Here is a 16190-nt window from a genome sequence, read left to right on the forward strand (position 1 = left end):
TTGGTGCTATCCATCCACAGTCCAGACCCATGGCTAGTGCAGCATCCTGGAGAAACTGCTTCCTCCTGACGTCTACTCATGCTAGGTAAGAACGTGCTATCAATGGCAGACATCTCTAACATATTCGCAAAGCATGGTGTGGTCATTGGACGATAGACACAAAAAGCTGGAGCAACTCAGTGGGACAGGCTGCATCTCTATCTCTATCCTTGTTTTCCAGAGCCACTGTTACTCCAGCATTTGAGTTACTCCAGCATTACACATGTCCCTGTTGAATTGATGTCTCAGCCACCAACAAATCTGCTTCCTATGGTTCAGCTAATCTCATTTTCAAGCTTGTCCATCCCTCTGAATTACAACATTTTAGCCGTGCAAATATATCATAATCCTTCACCAGAGGGTAATTTCCTCATTTCCTGGTCCCTCCATTCATCCCAGTCAATCTCTCTGGAGTCTTCCTACAAAATATCAAATGCTTTTTAGTCGATTATGAAGTGCAAGGGCATACAAATTATTTTTTATTCATAAGTTATTCCCCCTACTTTCATTTAACAGACTGTGAAGTTTGCATTCTTCTCTTTGAAACATCCTGTACCACCTCCTCATTTCAATTCATGGAAAATCCATCGTCATTGAATTAATTTTCCCAGTTCCTCCTTTTCTTCTGCTCTTCCTTGCCTATCCTCTTCCCCTTCCTGGTGTCACTGGTCCAAGTTCATATCATTGCTTTCTAAGGTCATTTTACATCAGACTCCACATGAATTTTACAGCTCTGTGGGATTGATCAACCTCGAGTCCTGAATGCCATGAGGTGGACCCAGTCACACTCAGCATATTATACCAGGGATCACCCCGACAACCGTTCACAGCTCTGTTATCTAAAGTAATCTCATAACCTCAACTGTTTAAATACCTCTGATAATCAGGCTTTTTTTTTAAGTTAAAATGCAATTACATTAAAAAAGATTTCAGAATATATTAAATTAGGAATTAACGATGACAAGATATAACATTTTTAAAAATCACTTTACCTACATTTACCTTTTTAATCAGCAGCACAGTGGCGCAGCAGTAGTTGCTGCCTCAGTGTCAGACCCGGGTTCGATCTCGACTACAGGTGCTGTCTATATGGAGTTTGTACGTTCTCCCTGTGACCGGCTGGGATTTCACCGGATTCCTCCCACTCCAAAGACGTACATGTTTGTAGGTTAATTGGCTTCTGTAAATTGTCCAGTGTGTAGGACAGTGCTAGTGTGCTGGTCGGCACGGATTCAGTGGGCCAACTGTATCTCTAAACTAAAACCTAATTAAGATCAGGACTATGGATAAGGTTAAGCCTGAGGGGCCAGATGCAAAGTTTATCCTATCGCTCAGGCTCAGCATCCAGTGTTTCACAGCTGGACTCAGTGGTGGAATAAGAGTTCAAACTTAATATTGCATGACCTGCTCATCTATGGCCTCTGCTCTTCATTGAGCATTAGTCAGAATTTGCCTTGGTGTTTTGATAGTTTATGCAGGAGCAACCCCTCCATCCCATGCTCACCATTGCTCTGCAGTTCCCCTGCCTCCAACCACACAGAGTAATTAATGAACCTCCAGCATGTCCAGGCTGTGGAGGAAACTGGACCACCTGGGGACACCCATGCGATCACATGGAGAATGTGCAAACTCCGCATAGACAGCAGCTGAGTTCAGGATTGATCCCGGGTCACTGCAGCAGCGAGGAAGCAGTCCTGGCTGCTGTGTCACAAGAACAATGTCAGTGCGGTAGTCGTTACGTGATCAATTTGCACTGGCCATTATCACATTGAAGTGGGTTCCTCCTGGTTAATGCCGGCTGCCATCATGGCCCTGCAAGGCAGCACAGCAGGTAGAGCTGCTGCCTCACAACACCAGACACCCAAATTCAATCTTGGCCTCGGGTGCTGTCTGTGTGGAGTTTGCACATTCTTCCTGCAACCACTTGGTGCTCAGGGGGGGGGGGACTCCATTGAAACTTACTGAATAGTGAAAGGCCTGAATAGGGAGTGGATGTGGAGAGTATGTTTCCACTAGTGGGAGAGTCTGGGACCGGCAGTCAGCCTCAGAATTAAAGGACGTTCCTTTAGGAAGATGCGGTGGAATTTCTTTAGTCAGAGGGTGGTGAATCTGTGGAATTCATTGCCACAGAAGGCTGTGGAGGTCAAGTCAATCGTCAACGTGCACTGTCCCTAAATTTTTAAGACTGCTACCATCATGCCTGTACCCAAAAAAACAGCCATTACCAGCTTGAATGACTATAGACCTGTTGCTCTCACTTCAACGGTAATGAAGTGTTTTGAACGGCTGGTCCTGGCCCACATTAAGTCCTCACTCCCATCCACCCTGGATCAGCATCAGTTTGCATATAGAGCTAATAGGTCAACGGAGGATGCCATCAACATAGCTCTACATTCTGCACTGACACATCTGGAGCGTCCTGGCTCATATGTGAGGATGTTATTTGTAGATTTTAGTTCTGCATTTAATATAATCATCCCCAGCAGAATGGTGGACAAACTGTCTGATCTGGGTGTTAATGCAAACACATGCGGATGGATTAAGGGTCTGAAGAAGGGTTTCGGCCCGAAACGTCGCCTATTTCCTTCGCTCCATAGATGCTGCTGCACCCGCTGAGTTTCCCCAGCAATTTTGTGTACCTTCGGATGGATTAAGGACTTTTTAACAGATCGCCCACAGACTGTCAGGATGGGGTCCAATTACTCCCCAGTCCTGACGCTCAGCACAGGAGCGCCACAAGGTTGTGTGCTGAGTCCCATCTTGTATACAATATACACTTACGACTGTATACCAACACACTGTACAAACAGGATCATCAAGTTTGCGGACGACACGACTGTGGTGGGACTGATAAACAACGACGAGTCTGCCTACAGGGATGAAGTCCAAAAACTGACTGTCTGGTGTACCAAAAACAACCTGGTACTCAACCCATCAAAGACAAAAGAGCTGGTCGTTGACTTCAGGAGGAAGAGGAGAGAGGAACCTGCTCCCTTATACATCAAAGGAGACATTGTGGAGTCACTGGCTTTAAGTTCCTGGGAATAAACATCTCCCAGGACCTCAAATGGCAAATGAACACCATCACTCTCGTGAAGAAGTCACATCAGCGGCTGTATTTCCTGAGGTCTCTGCGGAGAGCAAACGCCTCACAGCCGCTGCTGTTGTCCTTCTACCGATGCGCCGTGGAAAGTATCCTCTCCTATGGAATCCTGGTGTGGTTTGCTAGCTGTACTGTGGCTGAGAGGAGGGCGCTGCAGGGAATGATAAAAACTGTGCAGAGCATTACAAACGCCCAACTGCCCTCCTTGGATGACATATAGGGCCCGATGCTTGCGCCGGGCCACAAATATCAAGCAGGACACATCCCACCCTGCCAACCACCTTTTTACTCTGCTACCCTCTGGGAGGCGATTCAGGACTCTGAAGGCTCGCACCGGTAGACTAAAAAATAGTTTCTACCCATGTGCGATAAAAGAGCTCAATTCCAACAGAGAACGCTGGGGAAGCAAAATGTAATTCCAAGAAATGCTGCTAATTCTTTTAAATTCTTTTAAAATACCTTTTTATTATTTACTAATAAGTGTACATATGTGTTAATGGGTGTTAATGGTTGTCGTGTTTGTATTTTTTTAATCGGAGGAGATGTAATGGAATTTCGTTGCACAGTATTGTGCAATGACAATAAACGTATTCATTCATTCAATCAATCGATATTTTGAAGGCAGAGATAGATAGATTCTTGATTAGTACGGATGTCAGAGATTATGGGGAGAAGGCAGAAGAATGGGGTTAGGAGGGAGATCAGCCATGATTAAATGGCAGGGTACATTTGATGGGCCGAATGGCCTAATACTGCTCCTATCACTTATGAACTACCACATCCCAGACGTTCAGGTTTGTAGGCTAATTGTTCTCTGTTAATTGACTATAGTGTTTAGGTAGTGAAAAGTAGGGCGAGTGATGATCAGCACGTACTCGGTGGGCCGAAGTGCCAGTTTTCATGCTGTTTCATCGATTAATGTAACCAGAACTCCAGCATAACATAACGTTCTTTAACATTGTCCTATCTGGGACACACGACAATAAACTCTCTTCACTTGACTTGACTCAAGATTGTGCTTCCTGACCCAACATGTTGCAGTTTTAACCAGTGATGTATCAACTTAAAAAAGGCAAAGACATCAATAGTACGGTTAGTTTGTCTTTATTGCATGTTTCACATGGTCTTCAAATTACTTTCCAGGAAGAAGGATGCCGTCATACTGGAAGACAAAAGAAACAAGTATTAGTAAAACATAATGTGTAAGAAGGAACTGCAGATGCTGGTTTAAACCAAAGATAAGACACAATAAGCTGGAGTAACTCAGCGGGACAGGCAGCATCTCTGGAGAGAAGGAATGGGTGACGTTTCGGGTCGAGACCCTTCTTCAGACTGGTTAGGGATAAGGGAAACAAGAGATATAGACGGTGATGTGGAGAGATAAAGAACAATGAATGAAAGATATGCAAAAAAGTAACGATGATAAAGGAACCAGGCCATTGTTCGCTGTTTCTAGGGTGAAAATGAGAAGCTAGTGCGACTTGGGTGGGGGTGGGGGTGGGGGGGATAGATAGAGAGGGAATGCCAGGGTACCTGAAGTGAGAGAAATCAATATTCATATCACTGGGCTGTAAGCAAAATATGAGATGCTGTTCCTCCAATTTGCAGTCAGGCATGCATCTGTATGCATCCTCAATACTGACTGTGGAATGGGTTTTGGGATTGAGTTCTTTGATCAGAACCCAGACCTGAGACGTTAACCATTTTCCTTTCCAAACATGCCGTCTGAACATTGCCGCGGACTTATATTTCCTTCGGACTGCTAATGTTTTGATTCTCAACAAATGGACCCTCATCTAACCTCCAAAATACCAAAGTTCAGTTCTAAGTTTCTTGACGTCCTCTGAGGGAGGGCTATATGTATGTATTTATGTATGTACTTAATCTATGAACCAATGTTGTATAATGTTAGTACCTCCACTAATGTAAAGCACTTTGGTCAACGAGAGTTGTTTTTTAAATGTGCTATAGAAATAAAAGTGACTTGACTTGACTAAGGGGCTATGCATAATTTAGAAGTTTAATTACTTAGGGATGGAATTTTCAAAGATAGACGTTCTCCGACTCTATTTTGAAAGCTCCAGATGAAATTAGTCACCACTCCCCCCAGATCAATTAATTGTAATAACCATCAAATATTTTTTAGACAGAGCTGGAATACAGCTTGCATTTAGCTAATATCATCAAATAGTGAATGCCAGTTTGTACCCACTCTCCTCCCAAGCCTCTGAAGCAAAGAGGAAAATTGGGACTAGTCTGGCAAATCCCTCACAATCAGTGAAGTGAGAGTGGGTCAAGCGCCTCTTCCTTTCTTCTTCCCCCCCCCCCCCCCCCCACCCACATCAGTCTGAAGAAGGGCCTCGACCCGAAACGTCACCTATTCCTTACCCACCTATAGGGTTTAGAAGGATACGGGACTAGCACTGACAAATGGTACTAGCCCAGAAATGACAACTTGGTTGGCACAGACGTTGGGCAGAAGGGCCTGTTTCCATGCTGTATGGCTCAGATTCCAAGAGAGCCTATACAGCAAGAACAATTTACAATGGTCTATTCAACTATCAATCCACACGTCTTTTTGGAAACAACCACGGGTCCCATGCCATCACAGATGGTGATACTTTTGTAATAAGTCTTTATGTATATTTGATGAGCTCCAAATTTATCATATCCTCAAGAATTATTGTGTTTACTTAAAACTAACGTGGAATGAGACATTCAATTCAGTGTTGCTTACTTTCTGTTGAAACCACCTCATCGATTCTTCCTTGGAAATTTTATGCTTTGAGCCAATGCGTCCTCTTTTGACCTTCTTATCAGAAATGCTGAAACCAGGTCGCCCCATGACCTACAAGTGAGAAAAAACAGCACAGGCAAGATCCGTCAGTATGTGGCGAGTTGCATTCCTCGTTGCAACCATCAGTAATTATGCCCTTCGCCAATCGATACATCTCATTGATTATCCTACATGTATTATGAGAACATGCACGTGCCAACTCAACCTGCTCCCATCTTTGATTACCCTAACATCTCATTTCAGAGTCCTGCTTAAGGGTGGACATTCCCTACACTTGCAGGTGCTGCCTGCGCTGAGGTGTTCCTTGTTTTGATACTCCAGACACCAACATTTGCAATCTCTTGTGTCTTCACCTAATTTTCTTTGTCCTTTTATGGCTCAATTTTTTCTTCCATGTTCACCCACACATGGAAAAGGAAAACATACAATCCCATCGTGAATGTGAATAATACTGGAGAATAATATGGACAATTTTTGTCTCTTACTCTTATTTTTTGGGGGGGGAAACAGCAAATGAATACTATTAACGGATTTGTGCAACAATTCTGGCCTCCATCACTAGATCATTCATTACAAATATTTCCTTGTACTGAAATAGGTAGTTATGTTGAATTTCTGTGTTTAAAATTGTTCAGAAATAACTTGATGAATGAACACTGGGTATTAAATCAAACCCAGGCTTTTATTTCATGGCAATTGTAGCCAGTTGAACTATGGTACTATTATAATGCAGTCAGATCCTAAGGAAAGCAATCATATGTGCAACAGTTGTTCGTTAATTGCTGTAACATACAATTGGCAATACTATAAAACTGTTGCAATACTGTAATTGTTTTAACTTGAGAAAGACAAGAGCCAATGTCCAAACCATGGTATGCAGACAATTTCTCCAAACAGTATCTCTAAATTAAATTATAAAAATATGACAGAAAGGCAAAACATGCTATCAGATATATAGATAGCTCAAAATGCAGATGGTAAATCCACCCAACAATGTGAAAACTAGCTTAAGTAGGTTGTGTCCACAAGCAGGATAGATCCAACCCCGCCAATTACTGCTCCATGAATCTATCTCCATCAACTTGGAGTGATAGAAGGGAAGATTTATAATGCTCACTGGAGCTCACTTTAGGTCCTATCCAATCCACTCATCACCTGGCCTGAACTCCACAAGTGAAGTGAGAGTAACTCCCCTTGACATCAAGTTTGGCAGCAGGGAGATGTACCTAAGGGAATGGAATTAGTGAGAAACCATCTGCTGGTTAGACTCAACCTAGCACAAAGGAATATATTTATGGTGGTTGAAGGTTAACCATCTCAGCCAACGCACCACTCTCCAGAAGTTAGTTTTTTGAGTATTGTAGGTATGTTGCAAAGCCTACCTGAAGCGTCGTTGAAAATCTGCCGCTGCGGTGTGCGCGATTTTGGCGCCGTTTAGAGGGGGGCGGGTTTAAAACGCGATTTTCTCTAGGCTGTTCCAATCGAAAATATTCAGCCTAGTTAATTATTAACGAAAAATCGCTGGAAGACCTCGTCGCAAAAGCTATTATTAGGTTTAAAGGCCTTGAATAATAGTTATAGTAGTTTAAAAATCAACCTCTAAACCCGCAACCGCAGGGTCTCATAAAGCAAATATCTGAAGGTATGCTGTATATTTTTACATTAAAAAGGGCTTCTAAAGATCCCTTTATACAAAGTTTAATATTGCGAGTAGCTCAATTTGAGCCCATTATATCCCGCAGTATTTTTCTGGGCATTTGGGGCACAAATCTACCGCAATGTGAACGTTCTAAACCAGCGCGTTCCACAGGGACCCACTAGAAAGCTGATTTAAATGGGCATTTATTTACAGCAATTGAACACTAAATTCCTTCCATTTGGCCTATAAATTAATGTAAATGAGATTTAAAAATCATGTTTTATTGTGAATTATTTGTGAATATTATTTGGACATTTAGGCTATTTAAAAATGTTAATCATTTATTAAGAAATGGATAGATGTTTAGATCTAGTAATTGAAGTCTGAAATTAGCTACAATTAGGTATCTAACTAATTATATGCTTTAATTTCAGGTCATCCAAGTAAGATTATTTTATATTTGTTTCAGAATGCTTCAATCTATGATAACTGAAAATTTCATTCAGTTCTCTTAATTTTTAAGAAAGTTATGGGCTTTTGACTGTTCACGATCACAGCTTTTTTGTTATGTCCATAGAAAATCAATAGGGAACAAGATGCTCATTTCCCAGTATGAAAATGGCCATAACCTTTTAAATACTTGAGATATGAAAGTGAATTAGGTGTCAAATTAAACTTATTTTTATGCTTTATCTGATGGGATAAATTACAGACTTGATTTTTAAAATCTCAAAATTTTGTAACATTGCTAAGTATTGTGTTCAGTTCTGGGCACCATGTTATAGGAAATATGTCAAGCTGAAATGGGCGCAGAGAAGATTTACAAAGATTTTGCCAGGACTTGAGGGCCTGAGCTATAAGAAGTTGAGCAGGCTAGGACTCTATTCCATGGAGCACAGGAGGAAGAGGGGCGATCTTATAGAGGTGTACCCACAAGAGGAATAGATCAGGTAGCCGCACAGAGACTCTTGCCCAGAGTAGGGGAATCGAGAACCAGAGGACATAGGTTTAAGGTGAGGGGAAAGATTTAATAGAAACCTGAGGGGCAACTGTTTCACACAAAGGGTGATAGGTGTATGGAACAAGCTGCCTGAGGAGGTAGTTGAGTAGTTGAGATAGGGGCTATCCCAATGTTTTAGAAACATTTAGACAGGTACATGGATAGGACAGGTTTAGCCTGCGGCTGTCACACTACTCAACAATGTACCTCGGTGACTGCCAATTACCCCCCCCCCCCGCCCCCGGTCACTCCTCCCACAGGAAAATACACTATGTCTGTGTACCTGTAAATAGATTTATTTATTGAAATCATATTCTATGTCGCTCTTCCAGGGAGATGCTAACTGCATTTCGTTGTCTCTGTATTGCACACTGACAATGACAATTAAAGTTGAATCTGAATCTGAATCTTTAGAGGGATATGGGCCAAACGCAGGGAGGTGGGACTAGTGTAGATGGGACATGTTGGCCAGTGTGGACAAGTTGAGCCAATGGGCCCATTTCCACGCTGTATCACTCTATCACCCTATATTACTCGGGGTAGTGCCCTGGACCTAACTATCTGCTGCTGCTTCCTTTAATCTTAAGTCAGAAGCAGAGATGTTCACCGTTGAGTCCGCATTGTTCAACACAATCTGCCTTTCCACAGATAATGATCCTGTCCACCACCAAATGCAGCAAGACACAGACATTACCCAGGCATGGGCTAATAAGTGGCAAGTAATTTTCACAGCAGGTGCCAGACAATACAACCAGAGGAAATCCAACTGTTAACCCAGTACAATTAACGGCAAATGAGGTTGGATCCTCTATTGTCAATGTTCTGGGGGTTACCATTGACCAGAAACTAAACTGGAGTTGCCATAAACGTAACATGACTATGAGAGCAAGTCAGAGGCTGGGAATACTGCGGCTAATAATTTACATCTTAACTTCCCCATATCTAGTCCACCTCTGCAAGGCTCAAGTCAGGAATGTGATGGCATATCTCTAACGGTGTGGATGAATGCAGCTTCAACAACACTTGGGAAGCTCGGCCCAACATAATACATAGAAACTGGCTTAACAGGCAGGCACCCCATCCACAACCACACACTCCACCACCGACACAAAGCAGCGGCAGTTTGTACCACCTGCAAGACACACTGCAGCAGCTCACCAAGACTTCTTGGACAGCGGTTTGCAAATCCATGACCTGTATCAGCTAGAAGGACATGGGCAGCAAAAGTATGGGAACACGACCACTTGGAATGTGTCCGCCTAAGCCACATACCACCCGAACCCGGAATTAATCGCCTTTCCTTCATCGTTAAAACCGAGATTCTGGCCTTAACAGCATTGTGGGTGCACCCATGCTGCAACTGCTGCAGCTGACAAAGGCAACTCACCACCTTCTTCTCGAGGGCAATTAAACACTGGCTCGTTCTGCAAAGCCCAAATCCCTTTGTCATCACGCAGCGAGATGGTGGTATTGGTAATGATAGATTATTCTCACGAGTACTGTGATAGCAAAAAGATTACAAATCACATTCACTTACCACGTAGAAATCCAAACCATAAATTCCGATGCTGGGATCATATTTAATGCCCAGATCGATGTGCTCCTGGATTCCAAAGCCAAAGTTCCCAGTGTTACAGAAGTTGCTCTTCCTCAATTCATACTCCCGAACCTAAACGAAGACACGGGAATATGGTAATAAATCACAACATGCCCAGAAAATCTCCCTGATATTTTATACCACAAAAGTTCAGCTAATATATACTAATCTGTTGACATCAAAACAATACGATATTTCAGTTATTACCACTGGACTGCACTTTAGTTAGTTGTTCTCGGCAAGGCTAGCTGGAATGTTATCAAAACGTTGTCCCTTTAATTTTCTGGGGTGCAACTTCAACATAAATAGTAGGTGCACGTTATTTGGCCCTTTGCACCCATTCACTCTCAAACAGCAAGATCATGACTAATCTATTTCCTCAGCACTTCACCAAGGCCTCAAAAAAAAAGGTTATTAAACAAAACTTGTACGTTCCAGTTTGCTGAGGATCGCGGTTGCAGCTTGTTAACAGACCAACAAAATCTGATGTCTAGCCTCATAGAATCAGCATGTTGACAAATCAGAAGATTGTTTTGCTCAACAGCTTGGGCTAATAGCTGCCACACCACTCGAGTTGACACTGTCCTTAACTCAGCAATGCGGGTCATCACAGGGACGCTGAAATCAACACATTTGCAGTGGCTCCCTGTCCTCGCTCATATCGCCCCTACCAGCATACGCAGAAGGGAGAAGATGTTGAAAGATTGGTGCACCATCAAGGCTAACCCTGACCTTCCCATCCATGTTGACTTGAACAATCTGCCCAACATGCGCCTGAATGCCCGCAAACCCTAATGGTCTTCCGTTAAATCCCTGGAAGACTTTGACTCCAAGACTGAGTGGCGCAGAGACTGGAAAGATGCCAACACCAACAACGGAGAGGTCATCACAGACCCCACAGTGAAACCATCGGGTTTTGACCTCCATCGCAAGCAATGGCTAACCCTGAACAGAATCCGCACCCTCCATGCAAGAACAGCCCACCACCTGCATTAGTGGGGAATGACAAACAGCCGTGCTTGCGACTGCGGACATCCAGACCAGACCATCCCACACATCGTGAATGACTGCTCACTGAGGTTTTTCCCTGGGGGCATCATAGCCATCCACCCAGTAACAGATGCTGTCCTGGCCTAGATGTCTACCCTTGATCTACAACTTTAGGCTGTGCACACCATACACAAGAAGACTACATTAAAAATAATAGAACCTATTAAATTTAGGATTTACCGTTTCCAGCGATTGTACTATTCCGGCCACTTTCAAGTCAAACTGGCCTTAAAATATATCACCATAAATGACTCACCTTCAGACCCTTCTCTAAGATTTCTTCAGCTTTGGCCCCTCGAATTGTGCAATGAACAGCAATCTTCTCATTTCTCCGAATGCCAAAGGACCGCACCGTATAGCGAGCTGTTGGAGAAACAAGCACGTTGGTTATCTGTTTACTTATCAAAGTGCTCAGAGTTTACCCTGTCCAAAACATGTCTTACTGAATTCAATGTCAATGATGAAAGAACATTAGACTTGGGTAAAACAAGAAATGGTTGAAATAACCTGAAATCCCGATGAGATGAACAAAAAACGACCAATTAGACTCACCCTCGTACCAATCTATAACCGAATATCAGGTGAGAATCGCTTCATTTTAAGCTTGATATATTTATTAACACAGGAAATTCCAATATTCAAATAGTTATATTGTCTGAAAGTTATTCATTGGCCAAAGATGAAGTTAAATGTTGACTCTATTTCTCAGCTTTCTAGCCATTGCTGTACAACCATTCTCTTAGAATGGTCATCCAACAGAATCTGAAGGCCTTCTCCATTATCAGAGTAAGGCCCCGCGCAAATTGTAGGAACAGCACTTCATATTTCACTTGGGTAGCTTACACCCCAGCGGTATGAACATTGACTTATCTAACTTCAAGTAGCCCTTGCTTTCCCTCTCTCTCCATCCCTCCCCCTTCCCAGTTCTCCTACCAGTCTTACTGTCTCCGACTACATTTTATCTTTGTACCACCCACTCCCGACACTCCTGAAGAAGGGCCTCGACCCAAAACGTCACCCATTCCTTCTCTCCAGGGATGCTGCCTGTGTTACTCCAGCATTTTGTGTCTACCTCCGGGTATTACCATTGTGTAACTTCAATCTGAACTCAAGGCCAGAGACGCGGGTGTTGCAACCTCCCGTTTAACACACCTAATCCAGATGGACAACTCGATCAGCCAAACATACAAACCTTTTGAAAACACTGGGGTCTGGCCAGTGAGTTGCTCCAGCACTTTAGCAGCTCTGGTGAGTCTGTCACCACTTTCACCTACACAGATGTTCAGACATAGTTTCCTAATGCGGAGCTCACGCATAGGGTTTTCCTTCTTCTCGCCCTAAAACACACATTTAAGATTTTAGTATATTGCATCGTTCCTTTAATCCAGGATAAAACCAACTACTTAATAAAAATAAAAACCCTGTAACTATATTACCCAAATAGATGCAACAAACCCATGCTTCCTTACAACAAACATGGAAACTCTTGAATAGAACGTTCTTGCCAAGACTTCAGGCATTCCAAAAGTACCATAGTTGTATACAAAACTATATAGTGAAATAGTGGATTGGAGATACATTCTGGTTCATAATATAGATATGTAAAAAAACACGTAGAAACTTACAAATCAATGATCTAGGTAAAAAACATTCAATTACAAAGAAATAGTTTCAGAAGTATATCTGAAAGTGACTGCAACAACAAAAATGAAATTAGCAACATGTTAATGTGTGTTGAACGGGACATGACAGAACTATCCTTGCTCAAATTGCGGTGGGATCACCAAGGTCCACACATGGAAACAAAATACTTCCTGAGTACAGCATCAGATTGCTCTGAATTACCTCAAATCCTGAGGTGGCAGAAAATCTCAATGCATTTAGGCGATAACATTATTACAAAATTAAGCATTTCTTGCCATCTAGTGCTTGAAAACTGGGCCCAAAATCATTGCACTCTGGAACCTTAAAGATACCCAAGATGGTCACTTCATAAAAAAAGCCCAACATTAAATAATAGTGGTCTTTTTTTTTTTAAAACACCTGAAAATTTCACTTCCTTTTCTGAAGGTACAAAGGGTAATAAGGGAGTATACAATTAACAGAATATTCACTTCCTAACCTATATTACATTCCTTGAAGCTATTTGTCTGCGATCTGCAGAATTGGCCAGGAGTGGTGGTGGTGGAGGAAGATATGATCGTGGCATTTAAGAGGCTTTTACATGGGCACATGGACATGCAAGAAATGGAGGGTTTTAGATTTAGTGCAGGTCGGTGATTTTAGTTTATCTTGTCATCATGCTCAGCATGGACCTTTTGGAACGAAGAGCCTGTCCCTGTGTTGCAGCTCAGATTGACAAATGGCAAGTAAACTTGGCAGAACTACCACATGCTTTGTCACAAGTGACTACCTTGTCTTTAAGCTGCACTTGCACCTCTAGCTTACAACAAAGGCTAGTGATCAAATCCATGGATACATCCACCCCATCATGAGCTAGACATATGGATTGAACTAAATCCTCTGGTCACATTATTCAGCTTTACAACACGCAAGCAGTCATTTCGGCCCAAATCATTCATGCCTACCAGAGTGCCTATTTGAGTTAATTTGATTTGCCCAAGTTTGGCCAGTATCCTAGACCCTGACTATGCATGCACCTGTCAAAAACAAAGTGATGAAGAACATGGACAGGCAACATTTTCGCCTATTTATTCCAACTGCAAAAGGTCATCTGTCCATTTCCCTCCACAGATGCTGCCTGGCTTGTTTCTCTCGGTTCTCTTCCTGATTTCAATTCTCTTTCCGAATAACCAAAACCACCAGCCAACAAAAAGAAACTGAAGTTAAGATTTAGGATCTCTGACTAGGAACTCTGCACAACTATAAATATGTGCAGGAAGGAACTGCAGATGCTGGTTCACACGGAAGATAAGCACAAAGTGTTGGAGTATAGAAGTTGGGATGTCATGTTGCAGTTGTAAAGGACGTTGGCAAGGCCGCATTTAGAGTATTGTGTTCAGTTCTGGGCACCATGCTATAGGAAAGATGTTGTCAAGCTGGGAAAGGTACAGAGATTTACGAGGCTATTGCCAGGACTAGAGGGACTGAGCTATAGGGAGAGGTTGAGTAGGCTGGGACTCTATTCCTTGGGGTGCAGGAGGATGAGGGGTGATCTTATAGAGGTGTATAAAATCATGAGAGGAATAGATCGGGTAGACACAATCTCTTGCCCAGATTAGGTGAATGAAGGACCAGAGGACATAGGTTTAAGGTGAAGAGGAAAAGATTTAATAGGAATCTGAGGAGTAACCTTTTCACACAAAGGGTGGTGGGTGTATGGAACAAGCTGCTTAAGAAGGTACACAAAAATGCTGGAGAAACTCAGCGGGTGCAGCAGCATCTATGGAGCGAAGGAAATAGGTAACGTTTCAGGCTGAAACCCTTCTTAGTTGAGGCTGGGACTACGCCAACGTTTAAGAAACAATTAGACAGGTACACGGATAGGACAGGTTTGGAGGGATATAGCGGGCAGGTGTGCCATGTTGGCCAGTGTGGGCAAGTTAGGCCGAAGGGCCTGTTTCCACATTGTATCACTCTGACTCCATAACTCAGCGGGTCAGGCAGCGTCTATGGAAAAAGGAATAGGTGATGTTTCTTCTTCTTCTTGGTTTCCTGGTCCTCCAAAATATTCCAAATGGAATTTAAACTTGAGGTGGAGAAAGGTCTCCATCCCGAAACGTCACCCGTCTTCTTTCTCCAGAGATGCTGCCTGACCTGTTGAGTTACTCCAGCTATTCGTGTCAATCTTCAGTGCACAACTATACACATGTCAGATCTATTATTTAATGAATTAACTGCTCTTGTATCTTTTATGTTTAGCATTTTCATGTTGCATTGCTCCAGGTGTTTGATCATCTGCAGCCTCCTGCTTCTCCACCCCTGTCCAGCCTCTGCTAGCAACTCAAGCGCCCCTGTCCTGTCCTGTCACTGTCACTATCCTGCCGGGTCAGTGCTGCGCTGCGGCCTCAGCTCCGGGAAGGGAGGGGGGGAGGGAGGAAGAGGAGCCGCGTTACCCCGCAGACCAGGGGCCTGGAGGCCGGTACATCCTCGGTGTAAGTTATATGGCGGACGAAGCCCTGGCACCGGGTTCGCGGCGCGTCTATGAGCCTGGAGGCTGCAGCCCCGGCCCCACCGCTCCAGGGCCTCGGGTCCCCCTCCCGCCCGATCCACACGCATCGCCCGCATCCCCGGCCCCGCCATGAGCGCCGCGGGGACAGCGGGGTGGGCGGATGGCGCCGGATTGAGCGGGTCCAGAGCCGCCGCCATTACACTCACCGCCATCACCGCCGCAACCCCGGCCAAAGGACGAGGGGCATGCCGGGAGCCGCCCACCACGCCGCCGTCCCGCCGCCGCAGCCAATCACAGGCCTGTTGCCAGGCGGCAGTAACCAATCGCAAATAGAGACCCTGCTCACAGCCGGCCAATCACAGGCCTGTTGCCAGGCGGCGATAACCAATCGCAAATAGAGACCCTGCTCACAGCCGGCCAATCACAGGCCTGTTGCCAGGCGGTGATAACCAATCGCAAATAGAGATCCTGCTCACAGCCGGCCAATCACAGGCCTGTTGCCAGGCGGTGATAACCAATCGCAAATAGAGATCCTGCTCACAGCCGGCCAATCACAGGCCTGTTGCCAGGCGGCGGTAACCAATCGCAACTGGTTTTCTGAACCCGCCAATTGTAGCCCAGCTGTTATCAGGCAACTGAACCATCCGAGCACAAAGCAGTCCTGAACAAAGACCCTAGAACCTGCTATAGGACCTTTGGTCCTGAATACTATAGGGAGCTTTCACGCAGTCGGGTCACGACCCATGACCCGTGCTGTTGCTACGCTACTCCAAATGTACAGCAGGTAGACACTCACCATTGTTTCCAGCGTAGCGGGCCCGTTAAAACCCGCC

At 44.1% G+C, this 16190-nt stretch overlaps 1 protein-coding gene across 1 annotated transcript; it reads right to left on the reverse strand.

Moving 5' to 3' along the window:
• Window positions 1–4230: 4230 nt before the first annotated feature.
• Window positions 4231–15659, reverse strand: LOC116973053 (60S ribosomal protein L11-like). The gene is made up of 6 exons (XM_033020699.1): window positions 15564–15659; window positions 12418–12562; window positions 11482–11588; window positions 10116–10247; window positions 5880–5990; window positions 4231–4304 (listed from the first exon to the last, which is right to left on the reverse strand). Exons 1-6 carry the CDS (start codon window positions 15567–15569, stop codon window positions 4275–4277), a joined length of 531 nt encoding a protein of 176 aa, XP_032876590.1. The 5' UTR covers window positions 15570–15659; the 3' UTR covers window positions 4231–4274.
• Window positions 15660–16190: the final 531 nt, after the last annotated feature.

The sequence above is a fragment of the Amblyraja radiata genome, chromosome 5 (assembly GCF_010909765.2).
Source record: "Amblyraja radiata isolate CabotCenter1 chromosome 5, sAmbRad1.1.pri, whole genome shotgun sequence".
Lineage (NCBI taxonomy): Eukaryota > Metazoa > Chordata > Chondrichthyes > Rajiformes > Rajidae > Amblyraja > Amblyraja radiata.